Genomic DNA, 20,413 nt, shown 5'->3' on the forward strand with positions numbered 1-20,413 from the left:
TATACACAGTTAACAATATCTGTGTAAATAAACCTGCAATGTGTAAATGTGCAATATGGAAAAAGTTCCTGAGATTATACATGTGTGCAATGTTTCTGGGATTTACATAGTGAGGACAGCATCAGTCTTTTTTAAAATATCTAAACATCATAATAAATCTGCAGCTGTTTGGGAACCCTTTTAGTTAGGGCGTCTCAACGTAGTGTTCTGGCAATTTTATATCAAGAAGCACAAAGTCGTTTGTTGTCTTTCTGAGAGATTATTCGGTGGTCTGCAGACGGACTCTTTGCTGTCTCAAGTGTGAGATGGCATGAGTGAGCCTAGAGCAGGAGAAGTTGTCAGATTATATAAAATACATTATCTTGTGAAAGGATGACCTTGTTCTACTATCAGAACAATGTAAGCACAATTGTCACGTCATAATGTGTTGTACAATCAGGGCAATGGTTAGTCAGTAGATTTTAACATACATGATGTTCACTAAATGTTCAATGATGTTCACTCAATAAGCAAACTATGACACACACATACACCCAATCATATGACATAGTTACTCATTTGTATCAGAGAAGATGAATAATAATAATTGCCATTACGGTAGATAAGATCAGATAGCCTTTATTGTCATTGTACAGTCACCTATACAACGAAATTGGGAGTGCCACAACTGGAGGTGCATTCGTATAAAAACACAGACAAAGACAAGAATAAACAAAACATTAGGACAAAACAGGCACAACAGATGTCATAAATAAAAACACAACTGAGGCACGACCGTCATGAATAAAGATAATAAATAAAAAAAACGTGAATGTGAGGCAGTGAATTGTTGAAGTAGTGTTGCACGTACTACTAAGTGTAAAAACAACTGATGAATGATAAAATAATATCAATAAAATGTGATTCATAAAATATATATCTACATACTTGCAGTTGCAGGTAGGAACCACACGGGGGCGTGATACCACCAGAGTGAAGCCTCAGTTAAGCTCCTCAGCATCCCGACTAGAAGCTTCAGCTGTCCGCCAAGCGACCTGGCTGCCCGGGTCTCCACCGACCAGCAGCAGGGAGGAGGAGGAGGAAGAAGAGGAGGTCGAAGTGGAAGAAGAGATCCAGGGACTCTCATGTGTATTCAACCCAGTCGTGTATCTGTGTTGGCATAACAAGGACGCGGGAGGACCGAGCGATGTCTTCGCCGGGCTTCACTAACCTGAACAGCTCCGTCAGCTACAGCCAGAACGGTGAGAGGCCGGCCGGTGTTACGCTCTAAATGGTGACCGTGTTAACTGGTGACTTTCTCATATTGAATTACATTACGATAGGTGATGAGTCTTATGAACACAATTTAACTTGCATAAATGATTACATACTAAATGCATGATTGTGTATTGTAAAAGGATTATCTATAATGGAAAGGCTTTTAGGAGAAAATCACCAGTTAACACGGTCACCATTTATATCGAACACCTGTTACGGCTTAACTGGTGACCGTGTTAATTGATGACTTTCTCACATTGATTTACGTTACTAGAGGTGAATAAGTCTCATGAATACAATTTAACTTGCATAAATGAGTACATATTAGACAGACGAGTGTCTGTTTTAAAAGGATTAAACTATAATTTAAAGACTTTTTAGGAGAAAGTCACCTATTAACACAGTCACCATTTAAACCGTAACACCGGGGGAGAGGGATGCGATTAGCCAGCTAGCTTTAACACGCTAAACTCTTTAGCTAAGCTGTCACCTGTTGGCTTTTTTATATTTAATTTGGTACATACATATATATCATATGTTGTAAATGATACCATGATACAAAAAGAAGGACGTGTAATATGTTGGCATCAGCTGTGAGAGCGTATAGTGCTAACACCTAGCTGCTAACACTTAGCTGCTAACACTGAGCTAAGCAACGCATTGAAAACCAAAGGAGATAACCTAGCTGCTAACATTAGCTTGAATTGCTAGCTGGGTTATAGCTGTGTGACAGGTTGCGCACAATCATTTCACACTGTCCCTGTCATCTTGCGCCTCTCTTAGACACCCACTTAATTATATTTATATAGAAATAGTTTGTGTTGACTGTCAGGGATGCATGTTAAGATGAGGAGCTAAGTGTGTGTAGATGAAAGCATTACTGCCTTCATTGTGAGCTTATATATTATTTATAGGACATGTAGAGTAAAATTGTGACACTTGGCTAATTAATAATGCTCTTCCCCCACCCTTGCCTCCTCCTCAAAGGTCCAGCACAGACCTACACATCCACGTATCCAACTGCAGGCTACTATGGAGGAGCCCCACCTCAGCATCACAACTACCCCACCACCCCTGCCCAGAACACACCCGGTCCCAACAAAGCCCCCATCACGAACAGTGCCCATAGTGCAAACTACTACCAGAACAACCATCAGCAACAACAACAACCACAGCCACAGCAGCAGCAGCACCATGTAGCACCTTCCCAATACAGCGCTGCCCCTAGCTCTGCCCCTCCTTCTCAGCCATACACCACCCACCCCTCCTCAGCACCTCCACCATCAAATGCCCAGTACAACCAACAGCCATTCCAGCAGTCGCATCCTCCACCATATGCCACTCCAGGATCTTACTATGGACAGCAGTCGTACCATGCTCCTGCAGCGCAACAACAACAACAGCAGCAGCAGCAGCAGCAGCCCAGTTTGGTGCCTGCGCCAGCGAGTGGTCCCGGAGCTCCCCTCTACCCCATCGTTTCATACCCGTCTGCACCTGGGAGTAGCCAGTACGGCACTTTAAGTTCCTCGCAGACCACCTCCACACCGGGAGTCATGCCCACCCAGATGAGTGCACCCCTTCATCAGTACAGTACCACCCGGCCAGCCTCTGCGACAGCAGTGCAGCCCGGGTACAGTGTGGGGCCGACAGTCAACGGTCAAGGAAGCACAGGTGTGTCTGACAGTTTCATGTTTGCAGAGGCTGATCAGTTATTGACTGTAAAATTAGGAATCATCAACATATGTCTTAACATTACTTTACTTTAAACTATAGGAGCATGCATTTGGTGTCGCAGAGGTATGCGTCTGTGTGTATTAATTGTATTGAATGCATGCTGTCTATTTTCTTTGTCATTTTTTATTTGTTTTACACTTAAAGTAACTTAACCTTAATATGACATGTCTTGAAATTATAGTATAACCTGTTTTCAACATGTATTTGTGCTAAGACCCTTATGGTTCAACTAGTGTATTGTAGAGTAGTAATAGTGTAGTATGAACTAGAGTAAACATAGCAGATAAATAGGGCAACTAATGATTATCTTAATTATCAATTAATCTGCTAATTATTTTCTTGATTTTTCTGGTTTCCCAAAGTCCAAGGTGTATTTTTCTGCCTCCATTAACAATCTACAACCAAAAGACTAAAGAAACTAGAAAATATTTACATTTTTGAAGCTTGAAAAAATGACATAAGTATTTAAAACTCATTATTAAAGGGACCTATGGTGCTCATTTCCAGCCCTGTATTTTTATTCTGGGACTCCACAGTTAAAAAAAACAAATCATTTATTTATGTATCTCACACCGGCTCTTTATGCAGCCTTTCTCTCTTCAGCCTCTGACTCTTAACAGGAAGATTTTGAGCTCCTGTCTCATATAATAATAATAACTACAACAATAATAATAATAATACTAATAACTTAATTTATATAGCACCATTATGTTATGATGAGTTATGTTAAGATGCAAACCTTACATAGTCTACTGTGCTTCTTCATATTAAAACACTTTAAATGATTCAATGATGGGAAACTTTTATTGTAAAGAAAGTGACATGTGTTCCTCACTAAATTGGCAGAGCTTCTTTAGGGACGCTAAAATCTGACCTTCAGTAACCCTAGAAAGATATTTGTTGAAGTGACTGCCAGCAACAAGCCAAATTTTGGTCGGACTATAATAAACAGCTGTTATTTTAGGATTCTGGACGAGTTACATTTTCTATTCCCCTGCTTAAACTATACACTATTTTATTGTACTTTTTTCCCCACAGCCCAAAACACAGTCCACCAACACTATGACCAAAGCCACCAGGCTTCTCTGAACTACGACTCCTACGGCAGGGTCCCTCTCAGCAGTGGTGGTGCGGACTCAGACCGACCGCCCTCAGGAACCCCTTCAACTTCAGTCCATTCCTCGCCGGGCCACCACCAAGGTAAATAAATCAGCAAGCAGGTCATGTTTGTTTTCTTTTTCTTTCTTTTTTTTTTGAGTGGAAACGATTTTCAGACCTGTTTTTGTTTCTATTTTGGTGCTTGAGCATAATATAAGAAATGTGACACCTCCTTGTTGTGGGTTTCCTCTGCTCTGGTTCTTCATTTGTTTTGGTCTTGTCTGATTTTAAAAATGAACTTCAGTGACTCTGTTTGTCTGACTGTTGAAGTTCAAGCTCTGAAGTTTTGTGCCAACGTGTCTGAATGGTTAAGCGCATAGACACAGTGGCACCTTGGAAATGTTCGATATGCATCCGTTACTAACAGACACACACGCACACAGGCTTTCAGATGTGCAGGTGTGAGCGTTTATACAAATTTTAGGGTTTACCACATGCCAGCCAGCTGCTTGTTTAGTTTAGCTCCGCCTTGTTCATGTTTTCTGTTGCACAATCTGCAGTTACATGTTATTATAATTTGAGTTGGGGAAAATACAGTTGCCTTAGAAGCTTCACTGTCACAATGAATTTAATTATATCCTAATATGTGAGATGTAAACGGACAATAATCACAACATTTCTGCAGATTTTCATGGTGAAGTGCATAAATCAGTTTCTATGGTCCAAGTAATATTAGCTTCAGTTAACAGTAAAAACATTATATAACAGCAAGGGAAAGAAAGAGCATACCTCTCTAATGCATTTATTGGTGTGTTTTATGTGTTTATATGTTTCAAATGTATTAATTATTGTCAATCAGTCTAATTACTTGTAGCTGGATAAAGTGAATGTTTGTTGAACGTTTTTGGGGGTTTTTTTTCGAGCTTGTTGGCCCTGTGAAAACAATTAGGAGAAATTAGTTTATCCAGTTTTTCCACACATAAAAATAATGTTATGCATCCAATACATCAAAAAAAGTGTAAATATATGAAGGAAGTTGCCCAGTTTCCCAACAGTCAGCATTGCTGGTTTTTATGTGTAGACTTGGAATTTAAAGTTAATGTTACACATTTGCCAAAGTAAAACGCCCTGTTACACAACAAGTCATGACTCTCACCATTTCATCACCAGCCTCTTCTAATTTAGCTGAAGGGTGTTTAACTCTTACCACAAAGAAGGCATGATAAGCAAATAAAGCAAAAATCATCTGTGCTATCATTCACTTAGTCTCTAAAGTAGTTTGTGTGTTATTTTCAGTCATGTCAAACTATTTTGATAATCAATGAATCGTTATGTACACAAATTCTCTGATTCCAGCTTCTGAAATATGAATATTTTCTGGTTTCTTTTGTCTTTTATGACAGTAAACTTGAATATCTTTTGGTTGTTGATTGTTAATGGAGACAAAACAAGACATGAGGTAGCAGCTTGGACTTTAGGAAACAGCAATCAAGAAAATAATTGGCAGATTGATTAATTAAAATCATTAGTTGCCTTATTTATCTTTTTACATTCACGCTAGTTTATACCAACATGGATTTATCAGGGTCTTACCTCAAATACATTATATATTATAGTGTTATAGTGTAATTTTCAGTCATGTCAAATCAAGGTTAAGTTTCTTTAATTTAAAAAAAAAAAGGAAAAAATGACAAAGAAAATGAACTATCTTTACTTTTTCACAATTATTATACAATTGTATATGTTTTATGTATTATCATAGCACAGCACTATGCTTTTATATACTTTATTTGTTTAAACACACACACACACACACACACACACACACACACACACACACACACACACACACACACACACACACACACACACACACACTTGGATCAAACTTCACTACTGATCACTTGGGCTGTCGATCACACAGTCCTGACAGTGTTTTTATGTACCTTTCCCACTCCCCTCCTCCCAACAGGCATGCAGTATGGATATGTTGCTAATAGTGGAGCTAGCTCTGCCTCTGCCACCACCTCAGGCCCAGCTGCGGCTCCCTCGTCATCCAGCTCTGAGGATGATGATGATGAGGAGGAGGATGAGGATGAGGAAGCAGGTCTGCTGTAGCTTTTACCTCCCACACAACCCCTCTTTTTTTACCACTTTATCCATCCCATGAACTCCCTTCAGGTTCAGCTCTCTCTCCTCTAAACCTAATTTCCCTTGAAATGTTTTACACCATTTGTTCGTTTTCCATCCCCAGCCAGTGCCAAGTCACTTTTTGACCACTGCCGCTCCTCTGTTATGTGTCTGACGGCCGTCTTTAACTTCTTCTCCACCACCTACAATCACTCTCTCAATCAGTTTGCCGCTCATCCTCCGTTCCTCTTCCACTTTCTAATAGGATAACCAGATTGTTTTCCTCCCCTCTCCTTCTTCCCACTACCTCAACAGCCTTCCCCCTCACAGTCATCACTGGAGCTTAATGATCATTTCACCTATTTAAATGTTTGTGTGTGCACCCTGTTTTGTTGTTCCACTGTAATATTGGCATGAAACTTTGCCTCTCAGACAGGTGAAAGGTAAGTGAGTTAGCGGCTCTTTCTGCCAGGTTCTGCTTGTCTAATTATCATGCAGTCTTCCTCGCATGCTGTCCAGCTCTCTCTCTCTCACACTCAGTAATCTTTGGGATATGATTATCTGTCTGTAGTTCACCTCCAGTCTTCCAACTGTGCTGTGTTGCTGACGGGGGGAAAAAATTAAAAAAAATCAATATTTATTTCCAGTTGGCTTACAGCAGTAGAGGTAAGGTGGTAGTATTGGATTGCATGGCCATATTTTCATCTAATTATCTGATTCTAAGCTCACATTCTAGTATTTCTTTAACCCTTACATACTGTTCATATTCTGACTCGTATAATAAGTCATTCATGAAAGTTTGATTAATCTTATGGGGAAAAAAGACATTCACAGTCACTGTTTTATGGTCCAGGAGAAAATATAGAATATGAATTATGTGCATTTGTATACATAAAAATGTGTCTCAGCTGCACAAAATTTAATAAAAATGATGCATTTTATTTCAATTTTTTAAAACTTTGGGTCACATTAGCAAAACCCTGGCAAAAAGAAATGTGTATTTTGGAGGTTTTTGCAGCTCTCAAATGTAAAAATGGGTCAAATTGGACCCTGAACAGTATGTAAGGGTTAACTTAATTATTGTAAGGTGTTGAGTGCCGAAACAGACAAATAATTAACATTTTTGTAAAGATTTCTTTTGACACTTTGACCTTTTTTTTTTTAGCTTACAGTGGAGATGCAGATAAGAAACATGAGGGGGAAAGAGCACAGTTATACATTTAAGTAATTAAACTTCCTCTGGTTCTAGCTTCTCAAATGTAAACTTCTTTCTTGGGTTGGATATTACTGTAAAGGGAATATTTTTTGGTTTTGGATTGTTATCGGGGGAAAAATCGAGCAATTCAAAGACATCTCATATTGTCTCAAGACATCATTGAAAGACACAAATCCTTTTTATTTAAGAAATCTGTTTTTTAAAAATCACCAGAGTTATTCTATATTAGTTTTACTGTCAGCAAACTCCATGAAACAAGCCAAACCTACAGCGCAGCAGTACATTGTAAGATACATTAAAAGGCTCATAGTCAACAGACAGAAGTTTAAAATGACACTAAAACTTAGTCAGTCTATTTGAGTGCACCGCACTGTGCTTAAACAGTGTGATAAACGTGTTATGTACTCAGGTGTTCTGCTGATGACTCGTCTCTCAGGAGCGATGTCATCAGCCAGAGGTTAACAGGTTTTTAAATATAGCCACTCCCCTGCTAGTAGGTCCCTGCTTTCCCTCTCGCTCTCTCTGTATGTGTGTTTGCTGACTCGCCTGCTCCCCACGAGAGAGTGCATGGAAGATTCAGTCAGCACAGTCACAACTCATTAACACGTGTCTTAATAAAAAGAGAAGCTTGTTAAAGCATTAAGCGTTTCCCCCCCGTGATTTCCCCCCCCCGTGATTTCCTCCCCCCCCCCCCCCCCCCCCCAATTCTCCACAGTGTTTCTCTGTCTTGCAAGTTGAAACAAATACTAGATTGTTTACTTCTGGATGTCATGTTAGTGTTTTTTATACATCAGGATGTTATAAATGATGCAAGAATGCATTATTGCCAAGCCAAATGTTTCACAGGTCAGCATAAAGCTAGTAAAGTAGTCTTTAAATAATACTTTTTACAGTTGAGGCTGTTTTTATGTTAGATTTTTCTCACAAGGCTCAATTTACTAACATGAAATTAGAAAAGTTTAAAGTTTAAACATAGGTTAGATCAATTGACACTTCATATTTGTTACATATACAGTATGCATTACTTAGAGCTTCAGTTTGTGATCATTTTCATTACTGAATAATCTGTCGACTAATTTTCTCAACTGAGTAACCGTTCTATAAAATGTCAGAAAACAGTGTCACAATTTCCTAAAGCCCAAGGTGATGAATTCAAATTGCTTCATTTGTCCGACCAGCATCAAAATCAAAAGATATTAAGCTTACAGTGATTATAAAACACAGTGGAAACATCAAATATTTGACATTTTTATTCATAAAAACCTTGTTTGTTGGTTTCTTCACTATTAACTATACAATAAAGGTGAAAATGCCCCTAAAAAAAGAAATTATTAATCAATTATTTTATTTTTTTTCGGCTGTAGTATCATTTGTCATGCTCTAATCCTGATAGGAGTATAATCAGTATTTGCCAAAATACATACAGTCATAACCAGTATTTTTTTTTGCTTTCTCTTGTGTCTTCATCGCCAAATTCTGCTGAGTCACACCACAGCTGGTGCAAAAAATGATGATTATGTCTCAAGCGAATTACATAACGTACTTGTTATGATGCTGCCAACAAATTTAGATTTACACATGTTGCACGTTTGGTCTCATGTTTCGATCAGTCTGTATCTGTGTGGTCTCGGTGAACCTTTAAAGACTTCATGCAGTTTTTCCACATTTGATCCCAGTTGATGATCAGATCGGTGTCACTTATGAGAAACAGATTAGTAAATGTAGCATGAATGGAGCTTCACTTATATCAGTAATCATCAGCAGTCGGGAGATTAGTGGAGTGAGCTAGAAATCTTGAGACCAACTTTTGAGGGCTACAAGAAAAAGGAAAGCATAGTATCTCTGCTATTAATCCATGAGCTGACAGAGCGAAGTAGAGGAGGAGGAGGAGGAGGTGTCAGAAGAATCATGGAGAAGGAGGAAAAAGAAGGCTTAGCTGTCTTGTTGTCGTCCTTCTTCCAGAGCAGATAATCCAGTACTCTGCTGGTCCGATTTAGTCGGAGATAATTGGATCCTGTCCTGTCCAATGAGCTCTCTGCTGGACGCCTTTCGTGTCTTGGTTTGCTGTTGTTGATCCCTCCTTTTGGCTCGCGTGGATTAATGGAATTTATTCACATATTCTGACACGAAAACGTATTGATTGTTTGACGTGAAAGGAAAGGTGGTGGCTCCAATAAAGCATAATTTAGTGCAGCTAGGAGACTTCATTTTTTGGCTGCTGTGCGTTTAAATACAGTAAAGAATCAGACAGGAAATCTGAAAGTGGGATAGCATGTCAGCCGTGGATTTTCTGGTTATCTGGATAGATGGTTAGATGCGTCTTAGACAAATTGGCCACCATGATGCTTCATCTACAAGATTTAATGAGTTTAAAATAAGAGCTGCTGGTGCACCAGTTTTATTTACCACATCAAATATTTGCCACTGTCTTTTTGGGTTGTTGTATATAATTTAGGGACATGTTTGAAATATCTAATGTTAAAAAGATTATAGAAGGGGTTCACAATTTTTTTTAAAGTTTGTCTTAAGAAAAGGCAGGTGTGCAAAAATAACATTGACATTTCTTCTTGCTGTAATCATTCCTCCTGTTCATACTGACCATTAGAAGATTATCTTCATAATGCACTTATAATGTAAGCAATGGAGGACAAAAATCCCCAAACTTTATTTCAAAGTTTATCTGAAGCTAATATGAAGCTTCAGACGTCCAAATGAGTCAAATCAAGTCTTTTATGTCTCAATGTTACAGTGTTTTTAGTGCCAAAGTCTTTTTGTTACTATACTTCCACCACAGCTCAACAGGGAAACACAAAGAGGGAATTTGATGCTAAAAAGACTTTAAATGTGTCAGATATCCAGTTGATATGACTAACTCAGACTGCTGAAGCCTCATATAAGCTTCAGGTTCACATTTTAATATCCAGTATGAACACGAGGAATGATTACAGCCAGGAAAAAAAACCTCTCTGTGTTCATACAGACACCTCACTATTGTTTTACGACAGACTTAACAACAGCGAACCTGTCCTTTTAGCAATATAACAAGTTAACGATGTGTGTTAAAGCAATGGTGAGAGAGCAAATGGGGACATGGTCATAAACACTAAACCTCACATGGTACCTTTTTTAATTCCTGGATTGCATTAAATAATCCCAGAGAAGAGATTATTTTAGCCATGCTTGTTTGTGTGGCTTTGGTCCAGGCTGAAATGTCACAGCAACAATGAACAGATGACATGAAATTTGGTACAGACATTCACGTTGAATCCCCCCGACTGTAGTGATTCCTCAACTTCTTATCTAGCGCCATCATCAGCTCAAAATTTAATTAGGTCAGTATTTTGCTTTATGTCTAAATACATGAAAACTAATAACATTCATGTCAGATTCAGCTGCAATTTGTGTTTGAAGCTAATTAGCAAATGTTTAACACAATTAACTAATATGGTGACAGTATTACTTGCTATGAATCATAGCTTATAAGGTATAACGGTTGGCAAGATGAGCAATTCAAAAATATCTTAAAAAATTGTCTTAAAAGCAGCATCAGGTTTGTTGTTTTATGTCATTTGAAATGACATTTGCACCATTTTTTTTAATCAAATGTAAGACTGAATGCTCCTGAAAATGTCAAATGATGTAACCACAAAAGAATGTTAAATATTAAATATTTTATCCACCTACAGTGTATTTAAGTGGACTTATACTAATAATGACATCAAATAAAAAGAAACATTTTCGGGGGAATTTCTCTTTAAATTTTAAAGCATTTTGTCGTTCTTGAGCAGGACATATCCTAAATAAATAATGACAAATGATGTAAAATATGTTACAAAACATAGTGTTGTGTTGCAAAAATGAATTTTAGTTCACATTTATTTTCCTGTATATAATCAGATTTTTATGAAAAAATACTAGTTACATCATTGACCCATAAATTAGAGAGTAAATATGGTAAATAGACAAAGTGTGTGAGATTAAAAAGAGGGAGAGTCTGAATGCAGATGGTGCACTGTGGGAGAATCAGAAAGACTGAAAATGAGTGTTGTAGAGAGAGAGTGAGAAAGAGAGAGAGAGGGAATGATGATGGCTGCCATTATTTTCCTCCATATTTTTCTGTCCTCGGAGGCCTGTGCTCCTCACCATGCATATGTCAGCTTCAAGTCTAAGTGCAGCCTTTCATCATGTTTTCCAGCATTTCCAGTATTCACTCCACTTCCTCTCTCGCTCTCTCTCTCTCTTTTCTCTGAAGCCTGAGGGAGTCCAAGCACGGCACACTTCATGGCCAAACCAAAAAAAAAAAAAAGCTTCTTCCCATTCCCTGTAATCTTTTGTCTGTTGTTCTTTCTCTCCCACTCCCCCTCCCTCTACTTTAATTTTTATCTTGACCATCCGTCCTTCTTTCCTCCCGGCGGACTTCATTTTCAGCTGGCATCCTTCGTTCACCCAAGCCCTTCTGTCCTCCTTTTTAATCCTTCCATTTTATCTCTCAATGTGTCCCATGGTATTTTAAGGACTTTATAGTTTTCATTGTACTTTTTATTCCCATGGTTATCTGTGCCTCTATATTAATTTAACACATCACACTTCTACTCCTCCTAACCAAGCTTTTGCTCTTTATTTAATTAAGTTTTGTTTCACTCTTTCTCTTTCTGTCCATCTCTCTCTCTCTCAGGTGGTGACACTTCCTCGTCCACTACTGGCAGTGCCTCTCCGGTGCCCAACAGCTACGATTCCCTCGAAGGGGGCAGTTATCCAGGTACGTCTTCATCAGAAACATACTGTCCTCGAAAAATAAGAGACATGCTCAGATGCAAAAGCTAAAGCAACATTTCTCTAACTGTGTTCATATCTTATGTATAAATATGTGTCTGTACTTTGGGCTTCGTGGCTTTGATTATTTCTCTGTAAAGTTAAAATCTAGTTCAACATCAAAACATGAAAAAATGATCATTAAAACATGAGCTAAACAATTTTTCTCTTGAAGATGGAGCTAAACCACATCACTTTTTATCTTTTGTATTGTTTTTCATGTGTTTGTAAGGTGTCCTTGAAAGGTGCCTATAAATAAAATGTATTGATGTATTTTTTTTAAACTTAAAAGTAAAAACATGTTAATTGCATCCTCCAAACATACATCAGATAACTTTTAACGCTGAACTCTCTCTCCTCCAGATTCAATGCCACCTTCCAATAACATGACAAGCCAGGCCCCGCCCTACGGTAACTATGGTTACCCCAGCATGCAGCCAGGCTATCGGCAGGGACTCACCTCCCACGCGGACGCCTCACCCTCCCACGATCTGTACGGCCAGCCAGACTACCCGCAGTACAACCAGGTTAGTCCGCAGCTTCAATAAAACAGTTGCTCAGAGGTGACGTTAAATATTTCATCATATTTATTACAAGTCTGAATCCATCACCTCTGAATTGCTCTTGTGAACGGCTGTTGGCACCAATTAGAGCCTTTGAGGGTTTGACTTCACATTAAGAAGTTGTGCCACAGTCTTAAAGATGAGAGATGTATTAAACTTTATAGATTCTGCAGCTGTAATTATTACATTTTTAACAATCGATGTAAAGAAAATGATTTATTAACTTTAAAAAAAAAAGCAGAAATAGTTCATTCTAACAGGTTTGTTAAACTTCTATGATTGTAAAATTGAATATGTTTACGTTTTAGGAAAAAATCAGCAATTTGAGACGACACTTTGATCTTTGGGAAATTGTGAAGTCAATTTTTTACAATTTTCGGACATTTTTTACAATCCATGATTTGAGAAAGTAGTCAGCAGATTAATCGATATTTCTCCCAATAAATACACACTGAACATTTTGATTGTTATTATCTATCTATCTTATTAAGTCTGCAAATGAGGCCTTTTTTCCCAAACATTCAGTCCAGTCTCACTGTAGTTAGTGGTTTTATGTTGATTGTTTCAGCTCAGACAAACCGAAGATGTACTGTGATCACATGTTGATAAAAGTGGTGTATTAAGTTCTTTAAAAACGGTTGCACCTTTTTATTACATTCAAATGTTTCAATATCTCATCCTCACGTGCAGCAAAGATTCCCTCCAGTCATTCAGGACTACAAAGCTCATCGTTTCTTGGTCTCTTTCTTTCTCTTCAGCCATTCCCGACCCTGACCTCGCTGTCTGCAGCCCTGGGGGGGCTGAGTGGGGTACCAGAGCTGGAGGTGGAGGCCCTGAGGCCGATCAACTTGCTGCAGGAGAGAAATCTGCTGCCTCCCAGGCCCCTGGAGGCTCCTGAACCCAATCTCACCCCCGACCTGAAGAAAGTCAACTGCAGTCCACAGTAAGTCTTTTTTTTAAAATATTAGTATTTATTTATTTTAGTTTAGCCTCAAAGAGCTGCAATGACTAATATTGAATAAAATGGATAATGTAACTGTTTAATTACCAAAAGTAGCTAGTAGATAATGAGATGGTAATAAAAAACAGACATCATGAACTGTAACACACAATCAAATCTAATAAATGTGGCAACTTTAAGCAAGAAATGAATTAAGAAAGTATTAAAAAACAATTACCAGAAAAATAAAACCAATTCAGTTTTGAATAGTAAAAAATGCTTTGCTTGTACCTTTTGTCTCAATTTCGCTCTTAAAATTATTCAATGTTTTATTTTTCTCTCTTACACTGGCACACCCCCCCCCCTCTCTCTCTCTCTCTCTCTCTCTCTCTCTCTTTTCTCTCTTTCTCTCTTTCTCTCTTTCTCTTTCTCTCTCTCTCTGTCTCTCTCTCTCTGTCTCTGTCTCTCTCTCTCTCTCTCTCTCTCTCTCTCTCTCTCTCTCTCTCTTCTCTCTCTCTCTCTCTGTCTCTCTCTCTCTGTCTCTGTCTCTCTCTCTCTCTCTCTCTCTCTCTCTCTCTCTCTCTCTCTCTCTCTCTCTCTCTCTCTCTCTCTCTCTCAGTCGTATCTCTGGTTGTATTATCTAACTCTCCTCTCCTGTGTGTGTGTTTCTTTGCTGAGCAGTACTTTCAGATGTACCCTGACCAGCATCCCTCAAACTCAGGCCCTGCTCAACAAAGCCAGGCTCCCACTGGGCCTCCTCCTCCACCCTTTCAGAGACCTACAGGTACGATCTGACCCCTAAAACACACCAAAAACTCAGCACATTGTAGGATTTGTGGGAGTTAGGATACTTCTGCTGTTGCTGCTGTTACCTAAAGCAGCTGCATTGTTCAATTTTTGTAGTTATTCTTAGGATGTCACCAAAAATCAAGAGGAAAATCCTGCACAAGACCGTCATTACTTGGGTGTTGGCACTAACCCAACAAACTGTAATAAAAGACACTCACTTGTGTGTTTACTCTCCAAAGTGGGACATATTTTACATTTGGTGAGGACAGAAAACACAAAGGTCTTAAAGAAATGAATACATGTTGACATTACATTATCTAACACAGGAGAAAAAATTACTTATATTAAAAGTTGTGGCTTATTTCTGGAAGCTGGAGGAGGAATAGAATATTATGTGAAGCGTATTAGTGTCTGTGTGCTCATTACAGATTAAGCTGCTAATGAGTCTGTTGTAGACAGTTTGCTTTGTGACAGCAGAACAAACAAGAGGAGAATGATGATGATGAGATGGAGGAAGATAGGTGGGTGTATTTATAGAGGTGGTAGCTGTTGTGGTGTCAGACGGTCTGATCTGACACAGAACTTCTAGCACTCTTCCAGCAATAGCAGCAGGTTGATAGACATTTTTACAGTGTTTTAAAGCCATTTGTAAGTGACTCCAGAACTCATTATGATCAATATTTATTCAGTAAAACAAATTAACAGCCTCGGACCTGCCAAGTGCATCCACAGACTTCTACTGTTGGCCACTGACAGCCTTCAGTGCACTTCTGGGACACACTCGCATATTCAGATTATGCAACAGTTGTCTGTGCCGAGGTGCTACAGCTTGTAGTAGATGATGACTCCACGGAGGGAGGTTTCACAGTCATCATGTGAGTCACACTACACCTCCTGCCAGTATTACACTACGCAACTCTGCGGTTGTAATAATTTGTGTTTAAAGTGTAAAAAAGAGATTTGCTCTCCTCTATGTTACCAACAGAATCACGTCTAAATCCTGGTAACATTTGTAATCTTTAAAAAAATAAAAATAAAGTAGTTATGAATGCTTCAACACCTCCTACTTGCTTCATAGTTAAACTTTCATGAGTTTCTGCTGCAGCCGTCTCAGCTTTGATGTTTTCTCTCCCTCACGCTGGGCAGATCTGCAGCAACTGGTTGCTAGATATCAAAATGTGCCAGTAAACATTTGTGAGAAGTTGCTCACTGAATCAAGATGACTTTAACGTCACTGGCAAGGAATGTGGTGCTTCAGAGTGAGGAGCGTCATCAGCCTGCTATCAAAACATCCACAGCGATGCTTACTGTGTTTGGTAAAGAGATTTCTCTAAAACTCACAGTGTAGCTTTAAGATGCACTCAAGATTAAACTGGCTATAATTGAATGAAGAAGTGGAGCAAAGCCGATATGGTACATTAACAGAAGAAGTCCTTGAGAACACATTTATAGAAACACAACAAACACAAAAGCAGAGTAAGTAGGTCAAAGGAAAAACTACAGTTTCAAAGATTGGTTGAACCACAGTCCCTAAGAAATGGAAACAAAGCTCTCTGCAGTCGTCTTCTGAGGCATGAATAAAGATTGTTTTGAAAAGGTCATGGTCGTGGGGCGGTAAAAGAGGTGGGAGGCAAAACTTCAAAAAGAACAATGTGATGGAAAAAGTGCAACTCACAAGGCACAGTTTGTACTTTTTTTTATTTTTATCAGTAGATACTCTGATATTTGTCTCTAACCCTTTTCCTCTCCCACTCTGCAGCAATTACCGGTGATCACGTCGAACACAATAGTGCGCTGTCGCTCCTGTCGCACCTACATCAACCCTTTCGTGACCTTCCTGGACCAGCGCAGGTGGAAGTGTAACCTCTGTTACCGGGTCAACGATGGTACGAGTCCAAGTAGATGTTATTCATGCACAGAAAGGAATATTTCTGACTCTTTTTTCAACTTATTCAGTCATATGTCCTATAATTGTTGTTGTTTTTTATTCTTTTTTGTTCCTTGAAATCTTGCAGAAGTCATGCCTACACCTTTATTTTATTTTTCTCTTCATTCAGTACCAGATGAGTTTATGTACAACCCGGTCACCAGGTCATATGGTGAACCCCACAAGAGACCGGAGGTGCAAAACTCCACTGTGGAGTTCATCGCCTCCTCAGACTACATGGTGAGATGTTTCTACTGTCTTTGTCCACTTTTTTTGCTCCTCTTGGGGGTAAATGTGATGTGAATTTATAATGTAGTGTGATTGCCAGTCCACTAGAGGGCAGTCTTGTCTTTACACTGCAATATGTGCAAGCAAAGGTGGCCTACTAATTCAAATATAACAGAGAAAAGAGAGAACATGTGAAGTGACATTTAATCAATTTTAAAAGTAGGAAATTAACCAAAACAAACCCTTTTCATATTTAGTCCGTTGTTTTTGACACCATATGAAGTTCATTACATCCCAAATAATAATGATGTGTTTTTTCTGCCTTTTGTGTGTTCAGTTGCGGCCTCCTCAGCCGGCAGTCTACTTGTTTGTGCTTGATGTTTCTCACAATGCTGTTGAATCCGGATACCTGAAATACTTCTGCGATTCACTTCTGGATAACCTAGATAAGTGAGTGCTGTCATGTGTCTTAGTGTGACTTCTCCATAAAACAGATCAACAAGGAGATGAAAATAAACAGATATCAGTGTGATTTTTCTCTAAATCCAGAGCTCTGATAAAGGCTTGTTGTTATGTGCTACAGGTTACCCGGGGATGCTCGAACCAGAGTGGGTTTCCTCACCTTTGACAACACAATCCACTTCTACAACCTGCAGGAGGGACTGTCCCAGCCGCAGATGCTGGTGGTGTCAGACATAGACGGTACGAGTACAGGATTTAGATTTCATACCATGAAAGAGATTATGTAACATTTTTAACCACCAATAGTAGATAGCAGCAGAGTCCAAAATTATCTTTTTAGTACATCTGCCATAGTGTGCTTTGGTGGAGATTAAAACTATCAGGTATTCTTCAAGAATATATAGATTTGTCACAGAAATTTGTAACTTTAGTTAGCTGTAAAGGAAAGTATGTTCCAAATTAAGCTTTTTTAAACACTCAATAAGCAATTAAGCTCATTAACGATATCTTACAAATGCTGTCCCTTTATATTGTCACTCGATGACATGGAACTTTACATTTACATATTTGACGGTATGGTTACTTCATATCTAGTGTAGATGTAGTCATAAAAATAAGTGTTAAAATACAATTACATCTTGCCAAGTGCAGCTTTAAAGTTGTAGCACACAGCAGCAATGTTTTTCTTCTGTAAACAGTCGAGAGAAAAATAAAAAAATGACTGCCGACATCACTGAGAGTAATAACTGATGGGTAATCGATTAAAATAATCATGGTCTACTAATTAGATCTTGGTAGAATCTATAAAAATTACTTAAATTGACTATAAAGGGAAAAAAATGGCTGTAGATGTTTTTCATTGCTGACTAAATAAAGGTTGAATTTGCTCTCCTGGAATTTAAATCACTGCCTGAAGTTTAAAAGGAATTAAATTACTTCCAGTTAAATGCTCCTCAAGCCGCAGGTAGCAGTTTATTACTTGGACTCATTTTTTTTTCTATTTCTACCTTTCTGCTTTGATTTTTATGTTGTTTTTTTCTCTCTCTGCAGATGTCTTCATACCATCGCATGACAGTCTGATGGTGAACATGAAGGAGAGCAGAGAGGTAGACTGTTGATAGATGAAATACATGTGTTGCATTTCTTTCTATTCATGTATAAAGTTTGTTTTCATTTTTAATCTCTCTTTTCTCTCCATGTCCTTTTCTTTGTTCCTTCTCTATTATTATTCCCTTTTTTATCCTTCCCTCACTTTATATCTCCCCTTATTCTTAACCACCCTCTCTCCTCCCTGTCCTATCTTTCATCTATTTGTCCTCTCTTCTCCTACTGTCACTTCCCTCGTGTTTCATGTACCTGTCTCCTTCATATCATCTTTCTCCTGATCCCCTCTTTCTCATTTTCCTCTCTCTCGTCCAGTTGATACATGACCTGCTGAGCTCCCTTCCCGCCATGTTCAACGAGAGCAAGGAGACCCACAGCGCCCTCGGCCCAGCGCTGCAGGCCGCCTTCAAGCTCATGTCTCCCACCGGAGGACGCATCACGGTGTTCCAGACCCAGCTGCCCACCTTGGGTGCCGGTTTGCTGCAGTCGAGGGAAGACCCCAGCCAGCGCTCGAGCACTAAGGTACGGATGAAAAGACAGTCCGTCAGTAGATTTTTATTATAGCTGGAAATCTCACTCTTTTGATTTACTGGTGGAGAAGTTTGAGGTTCTGGTTTCTCTCATCAGCAGCGTTCAAGTGTTTCAAACAAACGTCATAAACTGCATCATTTCCTGTCTGAAAACTGTCAGACAAATGTTAAGAAGTAAAAATGTGAAAGCTTTCATGAACTAGATGATATTTTTAGAGCGAGAACAATTGCTTGATTAATCGTAGTCAATCGACGGACAATTAATAAATCATTAAAGCCATTTTTTAAGGGCAAAAACTAATATTTAAATCTATAAATAAATAAAAGCAGAATGTTCTTAACTGATTATAATTGAGGTTTAGACTGATAGCCAAAAACCAGAAAGAGGATCCTCACACTGTATTAAGAGCTCCCAACAACTTTAATTTATAAAAAGCAACATTTCAATCTTAAAGATCTTCGTCAGGTGTTGTCAAATCACCATCACAAAGCAATACAAGCAACATATAAACAGGTACAGGTACATTCATTACACAGGTGATTGTGATCTGCATGATATTGTATTGAAAATCCCTCTGATACTGTGTTTACAAATCTCAAAGTAATATCTCAAATTAGAACCAGCTGATTGAACAAACCCAGACTAAGTATTTTTTTTTTTTTTTTTTAATTCATATCATTAAATAAGGCAGTAAAAGGCTGATGATAGGATTATTTTCATCACCCCAAAGTGTATAAATACATCTATATATCAGTTAATATTGAAACCAAACCATATGACTGATGAAACACAGAAGAAGAGCGACTCTTCCTCACCCCCTGCTGTGTTGGATTTCTTCTTTTTCTTTTTTGTCTTGTCATTTTTAGTACAGTTATATTTATAGTCCTGCCACAACTCACTTTTATTACCAGCCACAACATCATAATTGGATTCCACGTTTCACTTCAGGGACCGAACCTCTGCGGAGCGCAAATGTGATTTATCGATGCTCATCATCTGCTTTCTATTTTTGACCCAAGAAATTACAGTAATGGTTTCCAAAAAGTCGTGAACTGTGTGAACCGAGAACAGATGCGCTTGTCTTTTCTCTGTGAGGAGAGGAAAAAAAGACTCTCTGTTCTTTGGCTTCTGGGCTTTCAGGATGAGTTTGAGGCTGGAAAAAAGAAAATTAAGAAAGATATACTCTTTTACAAATCCAATAACGAACAGATCTTACTCTCCTGGCCAAGAAAAAGTCTTATTTGTAAAACCAGAGCATGTCGTTTATTACAGTTTTGGATTCAGATTGAAATTCTTTGTGTTTCTCACTGTGCTTTAGAGATGCTTGTAGATGCATATTGAGACATTCACACAGAGCCAGATCAACTGTTTCTCCCTGTTTTCTGTCTTCATGCCAAGCTAAGCTAAACTGCTCCTGGCAGCAGCTTCATATTTACAGATTTGAGTGTTTTTTTTTATCTACAAATCAATCAATCAATCCTTATTTATATAGCGCCAAATCCCAACAAAAGTCTCATCCCAAGGCACTTTACACATAGAGCAGGTTTTAATTTTTATCTTTTTAATGTTAAAAACCCAACATTCACACATGAGCAAGCACTTGGCGACAGCAGCAAGGAAAA

General features: G+C 38.6%; 1 protein-coding gene across 2 annotated transcripts in view; it reads left to right on the forward strand.

Moving 5' to 3' along the window:
* The first annotated feature begins 1,019 nt into the window (after window positions 1–1,019).
* sec24b (SEC24 homolog B, COPII coat complex component) overlaps window positions 1,020–20,413 on the forward strand; it is a 30,028-nt gene continuing 10,634 nt past the window's right edge. Inside the window, exons 1-14 of one of the 2 annotated variants that reach the window (XM_062425758.1) lie at window positions 1,020–1,241; window positions 2,245–2,928; window positions 4,030–4,191; window positions 6,062–6,196; window positions 12,111–12,194; window positions 12,611–12,774; window positions 13,569–13,753; window positions 14,432–14,534; window positions 16,299–16,425; window positions 16,597–16,706; window positions 17,032–17,144; window positions 17,278–17,396; window positions 18,207–18,262; window positions 18,576–18,782. In XM_062425758.1, the coding sequence (XP_062281742.1) occupies window positions 1,187–1,241; window positions 2,245–2,928; window positions 4,030–4,191; window positions 6,062–6,196; window positions 12,111–12,194; window positions 12,611–12,774; window positions 13,569–13,753; window positions 14,432–14,534; window positions 16,299–16,425; window positions 16,597–16,706; window positions 17,032–17,144; window positions 17,278–17,396; window positions 18,207–18,262; window positions 18,576–18,782 (2,304 nt within the window). In that variant the 5' untranslated portion in view covers window positions 1,020–1,186. The remainder of the gene's footprint in view (window positions 1,242–2,244; window positions 2,929–4,029; window positions 4,192–6,061; window positions 6,197–12,110; window positions 12,195–12,610; window positions 12,775–13,568; window positions 13,754–14,431; window positions 14,535–16,298; window positions 16,426–16,596; window positions 16,707–17,031; window positions 17,145–17,277; window positions 17,397–18,206; window positions 18,263–18,575; window positions 18,783–20,413) is intronic. The other variant, XM_062425759.1, reaches the window with a different exon arrangement.

The sequence above is a fragment of the Scomber scombrus genome, chromosome 9 (assembly GCF_963691925.1).
Source record: "Scomber scombrus chromosome 9, fScoSco1.1, whole genome shotgun sequence".
NCBI classification, from domain to species: Eukaryota; Metazoa; Chordata; class Actinopteri; order Scombriformes; family Scombridae; genus Scomber; species Scomber scombrus.